The following is a 19,416-nucleotide window of genomic DNA, read 5'->3' as shown; positions in this document are numbered from 1 at the left end:
TCCCCTACTGCTAAATTCCCCAAACAATGTTCCCTCTAATTTCTTTTTGCAGTGTGCGGCGACCTTTTCTACTGCGGGTCCCTTTAAGATTGGATCGTGGCCACGCATGCACACACCTTAAAGAGGACACTGTTTGTGCATGTCCTGTTTGTTCCCTGTGCGGCATATTCGTGCAGCTTAAAAGGGCCAACCAGCAGAATTAGCTTCTCTGTCTTCACATTGTCTGTTTCCCAGAATCCATTGAAAACTTTGATCAAATCGCCCGCCCCTTAATCTTCTAAATGCCAGGGAATACAACCCTAGTTTGTGTGAAAAAAAACAAGAACTATGGGTGCTGGAAATCTGAAATAAAAATAGTTCTGCTAAAAGGTCATTGGCCTGAAACGTCGACTCTGTTGCTGTCTCCATAGATACTGCCTGATCTGCTGAGTATTTCTGGCATTGTTGTTTTTCTTCCTAATTTGTGTAATCTCTGCTCATAAATTAACCCTTGGAGCCTGGGTATCATTTGGGTAAATCTACGCTGCACTCCCTCCAAGGCCAGTATATCCTTCCTGAGGTGTGGTGCCCAGAACTGAATGCAGTCGTCAAGGTGTGATCTAACCAGGATTTTGTATAGTTGCAGCTATACTTGTAACTCTTCGTACTCAAGTCCTCTAGATATAAAGTCGAGTTGGAATTGTACTAATTTCTGTGGACAACACATATCTTTGCAATTTTCCACATTGTTGGGTAGATGCCAGAGCTGTAGCTGTACTGGAACAGTTTTGATGGGGGCAGGGCCTAGCACAGGTCTTCAACAGTACAACTGGAATGTTGCTGCTGCCTGTAGGCAGTGTACTCAACCATTGCTTAATGTTGTGTAGAGTAATCAAATTAGCTGAAGGCTATCATCCATGATGGTGGGGACCTCAGGAAGAAGCTGAGATGTTTACCCCAATTTATCAAGCTAAATTATGTAAGCTGTGGTGTGTGGAGAACAGGTATTGTTCAAAGAATTTTTAAACATGAAATGGGTTTTCTCCCATTTCAGATGGAGTATGTTAGAAAATTTGAAATAGATCAGGAAAACCCAATATAAGTGTATAAATAATAGACTTTTAAATCAGTAAAGAAATTGCCCATCCAGCCTCCTTGTATATGCTTTATTTTCTCCTTCCTAAACTATCTGGGGTCGGTGTGTTTGCTGCTTAAGGACAAAATTGAAGCATTATGATAAAATCGACAGCTGTGGAAATTGCCATACAGCAGTCTTCCTGTATTATAAATGCAACATGTATTTTTTTCCATATGCGTCTTCCAAAAAGCTTTACTTCCAATAGCCCAAAGGCATGAATGCAAGTTCACCAGTTGACATTTGCATTTGACAAGGTTAGTTGGATAAAGCTAAATGAGTTAACTTTCTGAAATGTAATCAGGGCACTGGAACCACAGAATGAGAATGGGGATGGAGGTGGAAGCATTAGAGGGGGGAAACAGGTTGAAAGTTATTTGATAGTGCTGAATTAATAATCAGTCTGTTATTTTCCCATGAACAAAATCCCAAAGTTCAAATGCCATCTCTTGTTACATTTGCGGTGCGTACTATTCATCCGGGAAGGGGGCCATAATTGACTTGAAACTCTGGAGCATAAGGTCAGGAGTGGTGCGCATACAAAGATGAGTGATCAGTACAACTAAAACAAAATGGAAAAGCAATATATAGGTTGTACAATGTCCAAGTCAATGCACAATTATCTGCTTACAACATGTGTCCCTTATTTTTCAGGAATCCTAGCAGATGGTCTATTTCCCTTACAGCCTTCCCTAGCGTTCCAACTCCATTTGCTCTCTAAATATCTTTTATTCATTTCAGCCTCGGATCTTGATCTCATAGCATTGGTTATTAGTAATTTTTAGCTATTTCTTTAATTTGTGAAAATCTTTCACTCTTACGGTAATAGGGGTTTATTTTATGTGTATTGTCAAAAATACATTGTGATTTGTCAAAATATCTGACAGGGTGTGAAGGTCCTTGAGAGGGTGCAGAAGAGATTCACTAGAATGGTTCCAGGGATGAAGGATTTCAACTACAGGGTTAGGTTGGAGAAACTAGGGTTGTTTTCCTTGGAGAAAAGGAGTTTGAGGGAACATTTGATAGAGGTTTACAAGATTATCACAGGGTTAGTTAAGATAGACAAAGAAAACCTGTTCCCATTAGCTGATGGTACAATGACCAAGGGACACAGCTTTAAGATTTTAGGCAAGAGATGCAAGGAGAATGTGAGGAAGACCATTTTTATGCAGCAAATGGTAATGACCTGGAACTCATTCCTTACATGGGAGGTGGAAGCAGAGGTGATTAATGATTTCAAAAGGAAATTGGTCAGGCACTTGAGGGAAATAAACTTGCAGGGCTACGGGGATAAAGCAGGCAAATGGATTTGATTAGATTGCTCTACCAAGACCTGGCATGACCACCTCCTGTGCTGTTATGTCTCTGAAACGTTAAACTAAGGCCCCATCTGCCCTCTGAGGTGTACATAAAAGATCCTGTGGCACTATTTCAAAGCACAGTAGGGGAGTTCTCCTTGATTTCCTAGCCAATATTTACCTCTCAACCAACGTTTAGAAATGCATTATCGGGTCCTTATCACGTTGCTGTTTGTGGGAGTTTGCTAGTGGGACTTGGCCACCACACTGCTTAGCTTACAACAGTAGCTATACTTCAAAAAAAGTATTTCATCAGCTTTAAAGTGCTTTGGGACATCCTGCAGTTGTGAAAGGCAATATATAAATGAAAATCTTCACTATGTCCAAACTTCATCAATTTAAAATCTCAATTAAATTTCCAGTTAGCCTCTGTAATCCAATGGAAATAGTCATACCATTTCTAGTCTCTCATAACAATAGTTCTTTGTTGCTGCTATCATCATTGGACTCTGTGTTTAATGTCCTTTCTATTATAGGTCTCCTAAAACTACGCACCATACTCTAACTGTAGCCTAACCAATGTTTGTGTAAACTCATCAGTACTACAGGTACTTTGCTCTTGTACTCTGAGCCCTTATTTATAAAATCCAATTTTCTATTGACCTTTTTATGTGGCTTTATCTGTCTGCATTGGCACTTCCAGAGAATTAAAGTATATGCATGAAAATGTCAACACTGATGTCCCAATCACTCCTGCTGATGCTAACTAAGCTCCAAGCTTGCAGCTCAAGATTACTAGTTGCAGTCATCACCCTCAATGCCACAATGAAAGACCAGTCCTTTTGTCCTATAACCTTGTTGCTTGGAGGTGTCTGCCAAGACCACTCTGTCTTCTAGCTTCATTTTATTCAAAAGCCTGTTAAAAATAGCCCACCCCTTTTAACTTTTCCAGTGTTCAGCTCTCCCTCTTCAGTAAAATATGCTACATAAATATACATAGTAGAGTTGACTGTATTTTCACATTAAGTCACATATGAGTTACAACACTGTCCTTTTGATGTTATTCGCCCATTTACTTTCATTTCAGTTACCTGCTGACATAATAGAGACCGCTCGTTGACATGAATTAGTGGAAAATAATGAAACTTTCTTTGTCTGCCAGCTCTGCACTGTCACTTCTAGTATTTAGCTCAAGAATCTGGTAATAGCCAGAAAAGTTTTTAGTCTGCCCTGTTTTTTTCTTATGTAAACTGCAGATTATTATGGAAAAGGTAATGCCATCACAACCAAGGACTGAGTCCTAGTTGTCAAAAGTAACAACTTTTCTTTCAATGCATTTGAAAATGTTTTGTACAGTTTACTTATTGTCTCTTAACTACTAATGACGGGTGGGTGTGTGCGTGCATATACATATATAAGATATATAATTTATAAATGATGTAAATCATAAATTCATTTTTCAGAAGCAATGTATAAACAGACATTTTATTGTATAATTGTATATTTGGCATGTCATTCATAAAGAAATGCAAATGCCTTATAATTCCATGGTTTTGGTATATATAATTTACAAAGCAATAACCTGTATGACAGATAATACATCACCTTGGTCTTGCACAGTCTGTATGAGAATGATTAATGAATAACTCAAATACATTAGTATTTTTAAAAAAAATACATACCTGGTAGTCTAGGTTATTTTATTAATTCTTGTTATAATTTAGGAAGGAAAAAATACAATTGGTAAAGTGATGCAAGTTAACCTTTAGATGATGAAGCTATCTGTCTTTTTATCAGCTAAAGGAAGTAATACATTTGAGAATCGTAATAAGAAGTCTTGAGTAATACACTTATTTTCTGTGCAACAACGATGTGTAATTTTTTAGTAACCCTGCTGCGGCACAAAGCAAAATGATTACCCATGACTTCTGTCCATTGAATGATGTAGGTGTTTTATTTTCCAAACTCTCAAATATTTTCCTCAATAGCTAATTCTACCAAATTGTTAACATGTTTCAGGAGTCACATTATTGAAGAAAAGAGCTTTGTGCCATGTGAAGACATGCTGTTTGGCCGAATGTCCTTTAAAGGTTTTAATCCAGAGATAGAGGTATGTTTTTACAGGAAATCCAATTTTATGTCTGTATTGATTTTCCATAGCCTTTTAAGTGCTGAAGGAACTTATCAGCATTTTCATGCAGCATTTTCTGTAAATTTCACATTTGAATGTTATAAAGTTAAATTGGGAATAGCGATGAAACAGACATTGCTGGATGCATGGCGTGTTTGAAATATTTTAAGTCAACATTTCAAGTTCTTTATGATGCTACTCCAAATCCCTCAGATAGGACAGGAGGGAGAGAAGGGGGTAGTGGGGAGGTAATGCCAAATCTATGAAAATTATTGATTAGGACGTAGTTAGAATATTGTGCTTCATTTTGAGACTCTTACTTTAAAACGAAATCAGGGTTATGCGCTAGTGCCAAAGACTTTTGCTAAGGTGAAATCAGAGGCTTTACTTGTGTGAAGAGATGTAAGAAACTGGTGCCTTTTTCATTGGAATTAAAAAAAAAAGTTGAGAGATCTGATGGTGGTTTTCAAAATTTGGTTGATTTAATGAGGTAAACTGGTGAAACAAATATTTCCCTATTGGTCAATGAGGCAGCTTTTAGAGCATAAATGTATGATCATCATTACAAAGAATGAAAGGAGAACATAAGAGGACTTTATTTTTTAAACAGGTATGTTGGGATATAGAATGTACATCGTAAACAATGCTGGTCACCAAATCCATAATAGCCTTTAAAAGTAATGTGGATATACATTTTACATTAAATTTGAATGGGTATAGGGTAAGGACAGAAAATTTGGACTATTTGAATAACTCATTCAAGACAATCAACACAGACATAATGGGCTGAATAGCCCCCTTCTGTGCCTTAAAATTCTATGATTCCATGCAAAGCAGAAGGAAGGAAGCTACTGAGCAGGCCTATAAAGGTGAAGGGCCAGAGGAGAGAGTTTGAGAGTTACTGATAAGCAACTGGAAGGGTTTGTGTTTTTGCCAGTAGCAGCAGGTAAGCTGGTGGGGGTAGGAGGGGAAAATGCATGGTGAGGGAGCATTGGAGAGAACCTTGTCAGTAAGCAAGATGGCAAGATTTGAGGTTGTGTGAGGAAGTTGATGTGCAAGGTGAAAGTCAGTGTCAAGTCAGAAAAGAGGCAGATCGTTTTGATGCAAGTTGAAACCGGCATGGATCACTCAGTGCAAAAAGACAATGTGCCTTGGCAATGAGGACTTTGAAGGAGACACAAGAAGTTAAGAGGGTGCAGTACTTCCAGAGAAAGGTTTTAACCAAGGACTTTTTTAAAATGAAAAAGTAGTTCCTTTTTTTAGTGCAGCTACTGTTTGTGCCAAACATTTTTTCCATTAATATTGTATATTTTTTTTATAAAGCTGGACTTCTGTATTAAGTAACAAAAATACAAGATTTGTAGCAGTGATACACATATGGAAGCCACTAAAAGCAAAAGGTATAAGCAGGTGATGTGGAATGTAACTTGTGTGTCTGACCTAGTCTAAAATCATCCAAACAACATACCAACATGCGTGAAAGAAAGTAAGTTTAGATTAAGCAGTGGTTATGATATTTGACTGGAAAGTCAGAGGTCATATATTCACATCCCAACTAGACTATTTCTGAAGTTGAAATTGAATTCAATAAATCTGGTAAAACGTGATACAGCTGCTGTTTGTTTTAAAAACACAACTGGTTCACTAATATCCACTAGAATGCTCCACCTGGTCAACATGAGACTTCAGTCTTGGCACTGTGGATCACTATTCATGTTATCTGAAGAAGCTGAGCAAGCCACTCCATATGAAAGCAATCAATATGAACTGGGGCACTCTTGACTATTTACAGAGCCTTGTCAGTGCTGTGCAGTCCTAAGAACAAATTAAAAGAGCATCCTATCACTTTTAATATGTCCTGCAAGTATCAGCAAATTAGAAATCTTAACTGCTATGTGCCTCCCTATTGGTTTTAAATTTGGAAAGTAAATCAGAACAGAAATTTATGACCTATTTTCAAGACAATCTAACTTGATCATATTCAGCAAAATGTCCAAATAAAAGAGTTAATAGATAAGCATTGCCTTTATTCCAGAAACTAGTTGCACAGATGTATTCCCAGAATGAAAATGAAGAGCCTGACGAAGACGTTAAGATGGAGGTAGATGTTTCAGATGTAGAAATGGCTAGGAGGTAAGCTATTATATCTCCAAGAGGTGTGATTCAATGTATTGGGCTGCATTTATCTCTCAGACACAGAATACAGAATACATTTAATATGCCGAAGTTAAAGATGTAGTGCATATTTTAAGGTAAACGATACATTTGAAAGTCGCAGTAGCTTCTGAATGTTGCAGTATATAAATTAAACATAGTCTTTTTCTACCATTACAATAATCATAAACCATGAAAATATTGGGAGTTTTAAACAGATAAGGATTAGTGAACCAGTGAACTGTAACTGGGGTAAGTGATCCCAACTTCAGGGAAAAGGTTAGGATTTGTTGGTGCAATCAGTCTGATATTAAACATTGCCACTGTAGAAAATAATTGTAGACTATGAGATGCATTGTTCAGTCTATGAAAAAAACATCCAGGAAGATTAGATTGACCATTTCTGTGTCAGTCGGTTCTTCATGATGCTTTATGCACAATCAGACTATTAAAGAAAAAGATTGTTTTTTAAAAGTTCAGATCATTGGGGTTAGTGTACTGCATAGTTTCAACTCTTGTTAATGGTATCACACTCCACTGTTGTCATTGGATATCTCTAGTGAAGCAAAATATCATTATGCTACACTTATTAACAGAGAACTGTCTTGGACTGTTAATCATACTGCGTGTCCATATGTAATAATTGATTCATAAATAAAATATAGTTGTTAATAAATGTCTTAATCTTCATTAGAATATTTTTAGCATACTTATGGACATTTGAAACCCGTGAATGCTACAATAGTGCAAGTTATTGAAAGGTTATTAACCACCTGTTCTATAATCTTTATTGCTGGAAGACAGCTGCTTGATATTTTTTTTCACTCGAAGAAGATCCCTCTGAGGTTTCAGAAGCTTGTCTGGCAAAGTATGGAGTACAGTAACAAATGGGTCTTGTACAAGTGTGAAAGTTTCATAATCTATTGTACTAAATCTTTTCATAATTTTATAAATCAGATATATTGCATCCATTTCAAACTTGCTGAGGCAAGCCATATGGATTGTACTTCAGTGACTTATCAATTTCTGCTTCTCCATTGGGTCTTGAAGAGAAATCTGCTTTCCCTTGGACCAAACTCCATTTCTCTGCTGGCTTTGGTATTTTTCTGTGACCTCCAGCTTCTATGACTGAATGATCACTGCTTTCTGCTTGCTTCCTGTGGGCGCTAACTCCACTCAGCCTTCGGTACTCCTTCCTCATTCTTCACTAGACTGGGTCAGTCCAGACCCCACATGCTACAGCTGCAACACATCACCTGGCCTTACATATCTATTGTATTTTATTTAACTAATTAGTGTTTGAAGTTTTGAAATATCGCTCAATAATTATTTGTAGTTACCGTAGATGTCATTGTATAAGTCGACCTTTGAAGCCTCAAAATCCCTCCAAAAACTGGGGTCGACTTGTATACTGAGTATAAAAGTGAACTGTCGGCATGGGTGTAGGTGGTCACTATTTTGAAATGTCATCAGCATCTGACGCAAAGAATGAGTGTGCCTTAAACTCCCATGCAACACAGCCACTATCACCTGCTTGATCCCTTGTGCTCAGTTATAAAGCACCAGTAAATGGAATGAAAAATTGAGGCTGACAGCTAATGTGAGTTTTACATATCATGGTTGAAAGGGGCGGTGGGAGGTGTCAACTTATAGCCAGTGTATATGCAAAAAACATGATTTTTGGTGTTGGAAAAATAGGGTCGTCTTACATACCATGTCGACTTATATGCTGTTATCTATGGTATATCAAGTAATTTAACCAGTTAAGCTATAAATTTACTACAGTACTTAAATCTCCCCAGCCCTAGTTTATGCTACTGGCTGAGCTTAGAGGAGAAAGAAAAATCTTTACTGAGCCAAAATTTGCCTTTCAGTAGATTCCTGGGGTTCACTGTTCTCAATTCTTGTGTTATATTCCCGCTGCCCTTCTCTATACTCTGATATATGCTGTTAAGACCTGAAGGCACTGCATCTCTGCTGGTTCATGATCAACTCAATAATATCCTTCAACTCTCTTCCACCAGCAATGTGTCCACTGATACTCTGCCCTTGAACAGCTCCTGGATTCACATCTGTCTCCAAACCTGGACATTGGTTTATTAATGGTGCTGGCTTGTGTCAGCCATGGCTCAGTTGGCAGCACCCTTACCTCTGAGTCAAAAGCTGGTGGGTTGAAGTCCCATTCCAGGACTTCAGCACAAAAATCAAGTTTGACACTTCATGCAGCACTATGGGATTGCTGCACTGTTGGAGGTGTCGTTTTACAGATAAGGCATTAAATTATGGCCCTGTTTATCCTCCAAGTAGATGTAAAATATTCCATGACACTATTTTGAGGAAGAGCAGGGGAGTTATCCCTAGTGTCCTAGATAGTATTTGTCCCTCAATCAACACCATAAAAACTGATTATCAATTCATTTTCACATTGCTATTTGCAGCAGCTTGCTGTACAAAATTGACTACCGTATTGTCTACATTACAACAGTGACTACACTTCAAAAGTACTCCACTAGCAGTAATGTGCTTTGGATGTCCAGTGGTCATGAAGAATGCTATATAAATGCAAGGTGTTTACTGGCTGATTTTATTCAGTCTGTAAGTCCACTTCCGTTTCATCATAGGTTGCCAGACTATAACTTTAAGCTTTCTTGTAAGCTGTCCTTTCTGACCTGTTTATATCCAAAATATATATCTCCCCATCTGTGTAATTTGAATTCCCTCTGTCTATTTGCACATTTTGGCTACCAAGACCTGGGTCCAGTCTATTTCTCTCTTTTCTCCTCTTGGCGCCCTTCTCTCCTGTTTCGTTCCTGTAACCCGGTCATGCCAACTTTTATTTCTCCCAACTCCAGTTCTTTGATCATGCTAATCCTACCTAGCACAAAAGAAGATGGTTATGATTGTTGGAGGCCAATCATCTCAGTTTCAGGACATCACTGCAGGAGTTCTTCAGGGTAGTGTCTTAGGCCCAAATACCTTCAGCTGCTTCATCAATGACCTTCCTTCCATCATAAGGTCAGAAATGGGAATGTTCGCTGATGAGTGCATAATGTTTAGTACCATTTGCGTCACCTCAGATACTGAAGCAGTCCATATCCAAGTGCAGCAAGACCTGGACTATATCCAGGCTTCGACTGACAAGTGGCAAGTAACATTCGGGCTACACAAATGCCAGGCAAATGACCATCTCCAACAAGTGAAAATCTAACCATCACCCCTCGACGTTCAATGGCATTACCATCACAGAATCCCCCACTATCAACGTCCTTAGGGTTACCATCGACCAGAATCTTAACTTGGCTTGCCATATAAATACTGTGGCTACAAGAGCAGGTCAGAGGCGAGGAATCCTACGGTGAGTAACTCACCTCCTGTCTCCCCAAAGCCTGTCCACCATCTGTAAGGCACAAGTCGAGTGTGATGGAATACTCTCCACTTGCCTGGATGAGTGCAGCTCCAACAACACTCAAGAAGCTTGACACCATCCAGGACAAAGCAGCCCGCTTGATTGGCACCCCTTCCACAAACATTCACCCCCTCTACCACTGACGAACAGTGGCAGCAGTATGTACCATCTACAAAATGCACTGCAGAAACTCACCAAGACTCCTTAGGCAGCACCTTCCAAATCCACGATCGCCACCATCTAGAAGGGCAAGGGCAGCAAATAGATGGGAATACCACTACCTGGACGTTCCCCTCCAAGTCACTCACCATCCTGATTTGTAAATATATCACTGCCCCTTCACTGTCGCTGGGTTAAAATCCTGGAACACTCACCCTGACAGCACTGTGGATATACCTTCACCACATGGACTGCAGCGGTTCAAGAAGGCAGCTCACCACCACTTTCTCAAGGGCAGTTAGGGATGGGCAATAAATGCTAGCCAAGCCAGTGACGTCCACATCCCATAAATGAATTTTTAAAATCCTGAACGCAAACCATTTGTATTGCTTTACCTTCCTACTTTTTTTGCCATCCCATGATTGAATCCTTCTTAAATAAGCTCATAGCCTCTCTCAATGTTTTCTGAAAGACCCCAATGAGGTACATTTTGCTTCTTTCTTAAGAGCAGCAATGCTAACTGCACCATCCTCCTCTCTTATTGATCTTCTTGCCCAGTTTACTTGTTGGGCACTAACCCACAAACTACCTTCCACAGAACCCCTCAGACCAATGCTCCCCTGTAAATTTCTTTCTTTGTGTGCAGCCTATTGATTGAATACATGGTACCTTTATTTTTTGTGCAGCCGTGCACATGACATTTTAAAGGGGCGATTGTGAGTCGCTTGCTTGGCACCTCCCAGGTAGCTGCACACACCCACACCTTACAAGAAACATTGCTACAAACTCTGTCAGTGGATCAACAATCACTATTCTTTTTGCTATTTCTCCCTAGAATGTTTGTTCACTCACTAACAAGGCCCCCTTGCAATCCTTGACTTTGTTGTGGATAATTGCATTGTCATTAAGGCTTTGGAACCATGGCTTAGAGGTGGCAATGCCTTGCCCTTTACTTCAGCCTTGCCATCTATCTCTACTTTGTATCAGCTACCCTGTTCAAACAACAGTGTAGTCTTTATCACTAAGTTGTACTTTGATCTCTTCTAGATTTTAGATTTTCATCTTGATCCACCCTTCTTGCCTCTCCTTTAAAATCCTTGTGTCCAACCATCTTTCTCAGTCTTGCCCTGCATTTTTCACTCAGATTTCCTCTCGTGTTTATTTCCTCAGAATGTCCTCTGAGAGACTCTTGACTGTCAATGATTCAAATTTCCTCAACTTGCCATACATGCTCTTCACCTAGTTCACTGGTCTTTCTTTCCATAACTTCTCCCTCCATAAACTTTCCTATCCATTCTTAGAGTTAATGCTTCAAAATAATACTATAAATTAATGGATAATGTGCAATAGTTAACATTGCAAGTTATTTGCATTCAGTGAAGCATTATCAAACCTTGTCTTTTCCAGATATGAAAGCTTAGTGGGAACCATAAAAAGGAAGTTTACCAAAAAGAGGGATCGATCAGCTCTTCAAAGTGAAGAAACAGAAGCTAGCACCAGGGGTAGTAAAGTCAAGAAGACATTCATTAAGCCTCAGGAATAAATAACACAAGCGTGTCTTTAAATATTTTCCTGTGTAAGGCAATGAACTTGCTGTCTGAAACACTGCAGCAGCTGGCTGTTTATTGTAATTATGGAAATATAAATTTTGTTTGCATACTAAAATTAGAAGTATTACAACTTGCTGCAATGAAAATATTTTGTGAAGGTAAACAGGTTCTGCTATTTCCTTGTATTGAAAGGATGGTGATCATTCTCAAATACATTTCAACAACATGCCATATATGCACAAGTGAAAATCAGTTGAATGATACCCAAAGATGACTTGAAGAGAAAGTTCTCCTGGGACAGAATCATATTAAGTATATAGCAGGGCAAACTTAATATATTTATATTTTACAGCTCTAAAAACAAATGTAGTAGGGATCTTCTATTGATAATATCTCTGTAACATCTTAATGTGCTAAAAGTATAATTCTTGTCTTTATGGTGGAACAGAGTATCTTTTTCTGCTCTCTCATAGAGATCCTCTTTTTCCTGTGTGCATTAGGAAACATAAAAGAATGTCAGTGGTTTGAATATGATAATGAGAATTTTATGCACTGACTGGATTGTTCCAAATGTTCCTGAGGTTTGATTTATACACTTTGTGTTAGTCAGTCTGTTATTCTGTACCAGGGGAGAGCTTGTGATTTTCTTCTGAGCACATTGTCCCACTGAGAGATTTTTTTGCCAGATTTAAGTTATTTGTTCATGGCAAATCTGTGAGGATAAGCTGCTTTGTAACAGTGGTTGCATTACATCATGTAACACACAAAATACAATGGAACAAAGAATTCAATACCAGATTGACTTAAGTTTGATTTGGAAATTAAAGGAAATCTGATTTTATTTTTAAAATCCTGAATATTTGAACACCTTTAGAGAAAAACTGGACATTTATAGTGGATTTCACTGATTCCGAACATATATTTAGAAGAGCTATTGCACCAGCAGAAAATAAAAATAGAACTGAAATTATTAGATGTGATATGAAATCTTTTCCTAGCAAACCAAAGATCTTTACTCTTGTGCAAGAGGGTTTTAGTAATGATTTTTTTTTTTTAATTCCCAAAACACATTTTTCTTACATTTTGACAGAAGATGTCTCGAATTGCAGCCCCACAGAGCACTTTTTATTGACCCAGGGAACAAATGTGGACTGGCACCTAGCTTACACTATAGGTTTTGATCTAAATAGGACCTCAGACCATCAAATTAAATGATAGTCTCAGAGATTTGGAGACATATGTCAATTTTCATATCACTGCCACCAGCATCATTCTACTCTTCCATTGAGTAAACAACAATAAAATGAAGTTATTGTCCCACTGGAGCAGCAGCAAAAGAAGCATCTGGTGCTAACAGATGGCAGAATGAACGGCCTGTGTGCATGCACATGATTTGCATTATGTCATAGGAGATGTGATTTTGGGGCACATTGGGCTGCAAATCAGATCAGATATTCACAATGAGCTGGAGTAGCATGTAGCTGGATACTGAAGTCATGCCTGCATAGTGACAAAAAAAAAAGTGCAAGCCTAAAAGAAAAAAGGAAACTCCACTCATGGAGCCAAACTCTAGTGCCTGGGTGCTAGGTTTTAGGGAGAGGAAAGAGAGAAACTTCCTGGATGGATTTTGAACATGACATTGGTATGACATGACAGAGTCTTTTTTTTGTGACTGGCTTGTGCTTTTGTAGGGGGGGAGGTGGTCAGCCTTATTTAGTTGACTACCATAACAACTTGGCCATTAGAAGAAATTAAAAAATGAAGTAAGTCAGTTTGTTCATTTTTAGATTCTTGACTGAAAGGGTTGGGGGGAAATGAGAAATATGATTTCATGAATTACTAATTCAACTTTGGTTGGTTTTCTGACTTGTTTAAATGTAATCAAGTCAGCACAGATAACTTGACAGATAATAGTGACTTGAGATAATCCAAGAAGTGTGAGGAATGATTTATTTATGCTACGGACCAGACACATTTCACATGTGACAAGTACTTAATACAAAACTTTTTATAGATAAGTGAACTATTAAAATTCAGAAAATGGAAATCAAACAGAAGCATTTTGCCTCTGGGGCCTTGGTTGATGTCCAGCCCAGACTCATGGAATAAAGTTTCCTATGTTGGCTGTCTGAATCCAGCTCATGCTAGGTATTGGCCCTCCAGCACGAATCTGTAGTTGTCAGTCTGCACCAAAAGGCCAGTGGTAACCTGATATTGGAGAGTTGAAATTGTCCCACTACTACATTTTGGGATCCTTTTCATAGACTGGGAATCAGGTATATTGGGACACAACAGATGAACTTTTTTCTGATTCTAAACTTGCAATAACTGGAAGTGCTTGGTACTTGAAACTTCACAGCTCTTACATACCTCATTTTGATGAGCATGAAGTTCCCAAAAAATATATATTTTTTTAAGTTAAGTGTCCTGTGTTGAGCAAGGTTCAACATTTCATCATGAATCCCTTTACATCAGTATTTCCACAGCAGTACCATTATCCTCTGCTTAACCCATCTAATACCAGCAATACACACTCCTGAGAAAGTAGTTTCCTTTTTCATTTATTTATTTGTGTGCCACTGTAGTTGGTACAAACAGTTATGGCTTTGACCATGAAAGTTTGTTTTAGCTCAGCATAGCTCTCAATTGAAACAATACACTTACTAGCTTTAAAAACATACCATATATGTGGAAAAGTCCATCTTGTAAAAGTCAACTCCATAATTTTTGGCCTAAAAACTGTAGATTTCATATTTCGACTTAAAAGGTCAGCCCTACATTTTCCAGGATCAAAACCCAAAAATTTCAGAACTGAAGCAATCACATCAAAAACCTCAATTCATTATTTACTAATGTATTTCCTCCAGTTCCTACTTGTCAGTTAAGCATAAAGCTTGTAGATTAATTTTGATTTTTGGGAAGAAAAACTGATAGACCGGAGAAGAATAATAAACAGCGTACTTGCAAACAGGACGCAGGGACTTACTTCCAGAGCGAATTTTAAATAAATGAAGGCCCAGGCTTTGGGTCCTCAATCATCACCCTCAGCCTTCCTGGGGAGTGGTGGGGTGGGAAGGGAAAATGGCTCAAACCTTGCCAATTGGGCTCTTGCTGACTCAGTGCAATCCCCCTTGCAACAAGGCCCAATTCAAGGGCTGGGAGCCTTCACCAGCCATTTTCCAAGGGGATAGCCTTTCCTTTTCCTTCCCTTCCCCAGCCCCCCTGAGCAGCATTGAAACCACAGGCCCAGCCGACACTGCAACTTCCTCTGCCAAGGGTGAGGTGGGGTCCCTTAATAAAAACGGAGAGAGACAATGAATAGTTGGTGTGGCTGCCGTTTCCCCATCACCTTCTGAGTTCTTCTGCGAGCCATATTAGGTGTGCCGAGTGGGTGTGTTTTACCCATGTAAAAGTCGACCTTTTAACTTTTTGCTAAAAAATTCAATTTTTACACAAATATATAGGGTAGAAAAGTTTCGGGACCAACTAAATAACTTGCTTAAAATCATAAAATCCTGGAAATACTCCACAGGTGTAGCAGCATCCGTGAAGAGAGAAAAACAGAGTTCTGATGAAAGGTCATTGACCTGAACCATTAACTCTGTTTCTCTTTCCAGATGCTGCCAAAATTGCCAAGTGTTTTCAATTATTTATTTATTTTCTGTTATTTTGCTTTTGTAAATAGTTTGCTTCTTAAGTATTGTCCTGGCTATTGAGGGCTACAAAAAGTACATTATCAACATGAAACCAGTAATCACAATTTTTGTAATGATTTAGATGAACCAAAACACCATTCCTCAGATAACAGTCTGTGAAATTAACTCTGGCTATTCTACAGATATGGCTGTTATTTTCTAAAACAAATAAAACACATAGAATTAGACGCAAAAACTATTTTCAAGACTCGAGCTACAAGATTCGTAAATGTTAAATGTGGCAATATTGCCCTGTTCATGCTGCATTGTGATAAGCATCATTAGTACTTATTGGTACAGTAATCATAAACCTTATCTGAAAAGATATTACATAAGAATTAGGAGCAGGAGTAGGCTATTTGGCCTCCTAAGCCTGCTCCATTTATAAGATCATGGCTGTTTTGATTGTGGCCTCAACACCACTGTCCTGTCCATCCCTCATAACCCTTGGCCCCCTTGTCGATCAAAAATCTAACTCAACCTTGAATATATTAAATGACCCAGCCTCCATTGCTCTCTTGGGGAAAGGGAATTCCACAGACTAACAACCCTCTGAGAGAAAAACATTCTCTTCATTTCAGTCTTAAATGGGAGAACCCTAATTTTTGAACTGTGTCCCCTAATTCTAGATACCTCCACAAGGGGAAACATCCTGTCAAGTCCCCTCAAGATCTTATATATTTCAGAGTTCTGCAGTCTCTCTCCATTCAAATAACATACTACTTTTCTATTCTTCCTGCCAAAGTGGGCAAGTTCACATTTTTCAATATTATACACCATCTGCCAAATGTTTTCCCACTCACTTAACCTATCTAAGTCCCTTTGTAGATGCTTTATATCCTCTTTACAATTTATTTTCCTATCTATCTTGGTGTCATCAGCAAATTTAGCTGCCATACATTCAGTCCCCTCTTTCATGTCATTGATGTAGATTGTAAATTGTTGAGTCCCCAGCACTGATCCCTGTGGCACTCCACTAATTACAGCTTGCCATCCTGAAAAACACCCATTTATTGCTACTTTCTGCTTCCTATTAGCTAACCAATCCTATATCCATGCTAATATGTTACTGCCTATACCTTGAGCTTTTGTTTCGTAACCTTTGATGTGGCACCTTATTGAATGCCTTTTGGAAATCCAAGTATACCGCATCTGTAGGTTCCCATTTATCCATCGTCTTGTTACTTCCGCAAAGAACTCCAATAAATTAGTCAAACATGATTTCCCTTTCACAAAACCATGTTAACTCTGCCTGATTGGATCATTGATTTTCTAGCTGTCCTGCTATTACCTCCTTAATGTTAGGGGAACTGCACCAAGGTAGGAAACTTCAAATAGCATTTATGTATTGTAAATGCAGCAAAGACTTTACTGTCAACATCTCAAATGTTTAAAGAGCAACTGGGAGTTTTCTAAAGAAGCAAACTGATGAGTAGCTTTTGCAAACTAAATGCTAAAATCATTGGTGATGTACCTTTAAGAGCATTTGTCATTATCTGTTAACACAGATTTCACCCACTCAACAAGTGAACTTCCCTTCCATGCATGTCAGCATGGCTCGGTTGCACTTGGCCCTCTGAGGCATAAGCTTTTTGATTTGAGCCCCATTCCACATAATCTATGCTGACACTCCAGTGCTGCATTGTCAGAGATGATGGTCTTCAGATTAGACTAGAGGAGGCTAAAGATCCTTTATTCAGTGGCTATGCAAGAGTTCTCCAAGTATTGTGTGTAACATTCCATCCTGTCAACACAACCAAAAATAGATTAGCTGATCATTCATCTCATTGTGGATTTCGCTGAGTGTTAGATGTTTGTCAAATTTGTCGACATAACAACAGTAAATCACTGAGTGAAGTTTGAGATATGTAATTGAAACGAAGTGGGTGCCCTTCTTTCAAATAAAAAAAATGCTGGAAAAACTCAGCAGAACTGGCAGGATCAGTGGAGAGAGAAACCAAGTTAATGTTATGAGTCCGTATGACTTCTTTAGAGCTAAAGAGAAGTAGAAACGTGATGAATTTTGTACTGTTTAAGGTGGTGGGGGTGATGGAGCAGGTGGGACAAGAAAGAAGGTTAGGGATGGGTGACAGCTAAGGAGAGATTGACAAAGATGCCATGGATGTGAGACAAAGAGACTGGTAATTGTAAAGAGTAAAGAAGGTGCTGATAGTGGCATAAAGGTAAGATAGCAGAAGGCGTTAATAGCAGAACAACGGTCAGTGCTCTGTGAAGGCAAAACATAAAATCAAGTGACAGATGGCCCTGTAGGGGGAGGGTGGTTGGGGAATAAGGATAATAAAATGAACAAATAAATAAATGAAATTCAAAAAATAAATAAAAATTGGATTAAAAAAGGGTGTCAAGATGGGGAAGAGAGTTCATGGTCTGAAGTTGTTGAACCCAGTGTAAAGTCTGAAAGGCTGTAAGGTGCCTAATTGGAAGATGAGGTGCTGTTCCTCCAGTTCCCAATCCCTAAACACCCCCATCCCCCACCAGGATGGTCTGAGGGCTCTCCACTTCTTCTTTGAACAGAGGCCTAAATAATCCCCTTCCACCACCACTCTCCTCTGGCTGAACATGTTCTCACACTGAACAATTTCTCCTTTAGCTTGTGTCACTTCCTCCAAATAAAAAGTGTGACTATGGGTACCCACATGGGCTGCAGTTATGCCTGTCTTTTTGTGGGGTATGTGGAACATTCCTTGTTCCAGACCTACTCAGGCCCCCTCCCACAACTCCTGACGGTGCATTGATTACTGTGGTGCCACTTCATGCTCTTGTCTGGACCTGGAAAAATTTATCGATTTCGCTTCCAATTTCCACCCCTGCATCACTTTCACATGGTCCATCACTGACACTTCCCTTCCCTTCCTTGACCTCTCTGTCTCTATTTCTGGTGATAAACTGTACTCCAATATTCATTACAAGCCCACCAGCTACCTTGACAACAGCTCCTCACACCCTGCTTCCTGTAAGGACTCCCATCCCATTCTCTCAGGTCCTCCACCTCCCTCACATCTGTTCCAATGATGCCACCTTCCAAAACGGTGCTTCTGACATGACTTCCTTTTTCCTAACCAAGGTTCCCCCACCGCCACCCCCCACCCCACCCAGCACTCCGGTTGACAGGGCCCTCAACTGTGTCTGACCTATGTCCCTCACCTCTGCCCTTACCCTTCCCTCTCCCTCCCAGAACCAAGGGTCCCCCTTGTCCTCGCTTTTCACCACACCAGCCACTGCATTCAAAGGATCATCCTCCGCCATTTCAGCCAACTCCAGGATGTTGCCACCACTAAACACATCTTCCTCTCACTCGCTGTCAGCATTCCATAGGAACCATTCCCTCAGTGACACCCTGGTCCACCACACATCATCCTCAACTCCTCATCCCCCTCCAACGGCACCTTCCCATGCAATCACAGAAGGTGCAACACCTGCCCCTTTACCTCCTCCTCCTCACCATTCAAGGCCCCAAACACTCCTTTCAGGTGAAGCAGCACTTCACTTGGACCTCCTTCAATTTGGTCTACTGTATTCGCTGCTCCCAATGCGACCTCCTCTACATTGGGAATACTAAACATAGCTTTGGCGAACACCTTCGCTCAGCCCGCAAGCATGACCCAGACCTTCCTGTCGCTTGCCATTTCAACACACCACCTTGCCCTCATGCCCATATGTCCTTGGCCTGCTGCAATGTTCCAGTGAAGCCCAACACAAACTGGAGAAACAGCACCTCATCTTCTGATTAGGCACCTTACAGCTTTCCGGACTTAACTTTGAGTTCAACAACTTCAGACCATGAACTCTCTCCTCCATCTTGATGCTTTTTTTTAATGCAATTTTAATTAATTTATTCATTAATTTATTTATTTGAATTTCATCTTATTTTATTTATTTGTTCATTTT

The 19,416-nt window shown here is 39.4% G+C and overlaps 1 protein-coding gene across 1 annotated transcript in view; it reads left to right on the top strand.

Annotated features, from left to right (window-relative positions):
* The window catches only part of mphosph6 (M-phase phosphoprotein 6), a 41,725-nt gene extending 28,943 nt beyond the window's left edge, over window positions 1–12,782 (top strand). The window contains exons 3-5 of the mRNA XM_078544561.1: window positions 4,432–4,522; window positions 6,579–6,676; window positions 11,670–12,782. Of these exons, the coding sequence (XP_078400687.1) occupies window positions 4,432–4,522; window positions 6,579–6,676; window positions 11,670–11,805 (325 nt within the window). The 3' untranslated portion in view covers window positions 11,806–12,782. The remainder of the gene's footprint in view (window positions 1–4,431; window positions 4,523–6,578; window positions 6,677–11,669) is intronic.
* Window positions 12,783–19,416: the final 6,634 nt, after the last annotated feature.

This window comes from Cetorhinus maximus, chromosome 6 (assembly GCF_964194155.1).
Source record: "Cetorhinus maximus chromosome 6, sCetMax3.hap1.1, whole genome shotgun sequence".
NCBI lineage: Eukaryota > Metazoa > Chordata > Chondrichthyes > Lamniformes > Cetorhinidae > Cetorhinus > Cetorhinus maximus.
The sequence above is the reverse complement of the archived record's forward strand: the minus strand, read 5'-3'. Positions and strand labels throughout refer to the sequence as shown.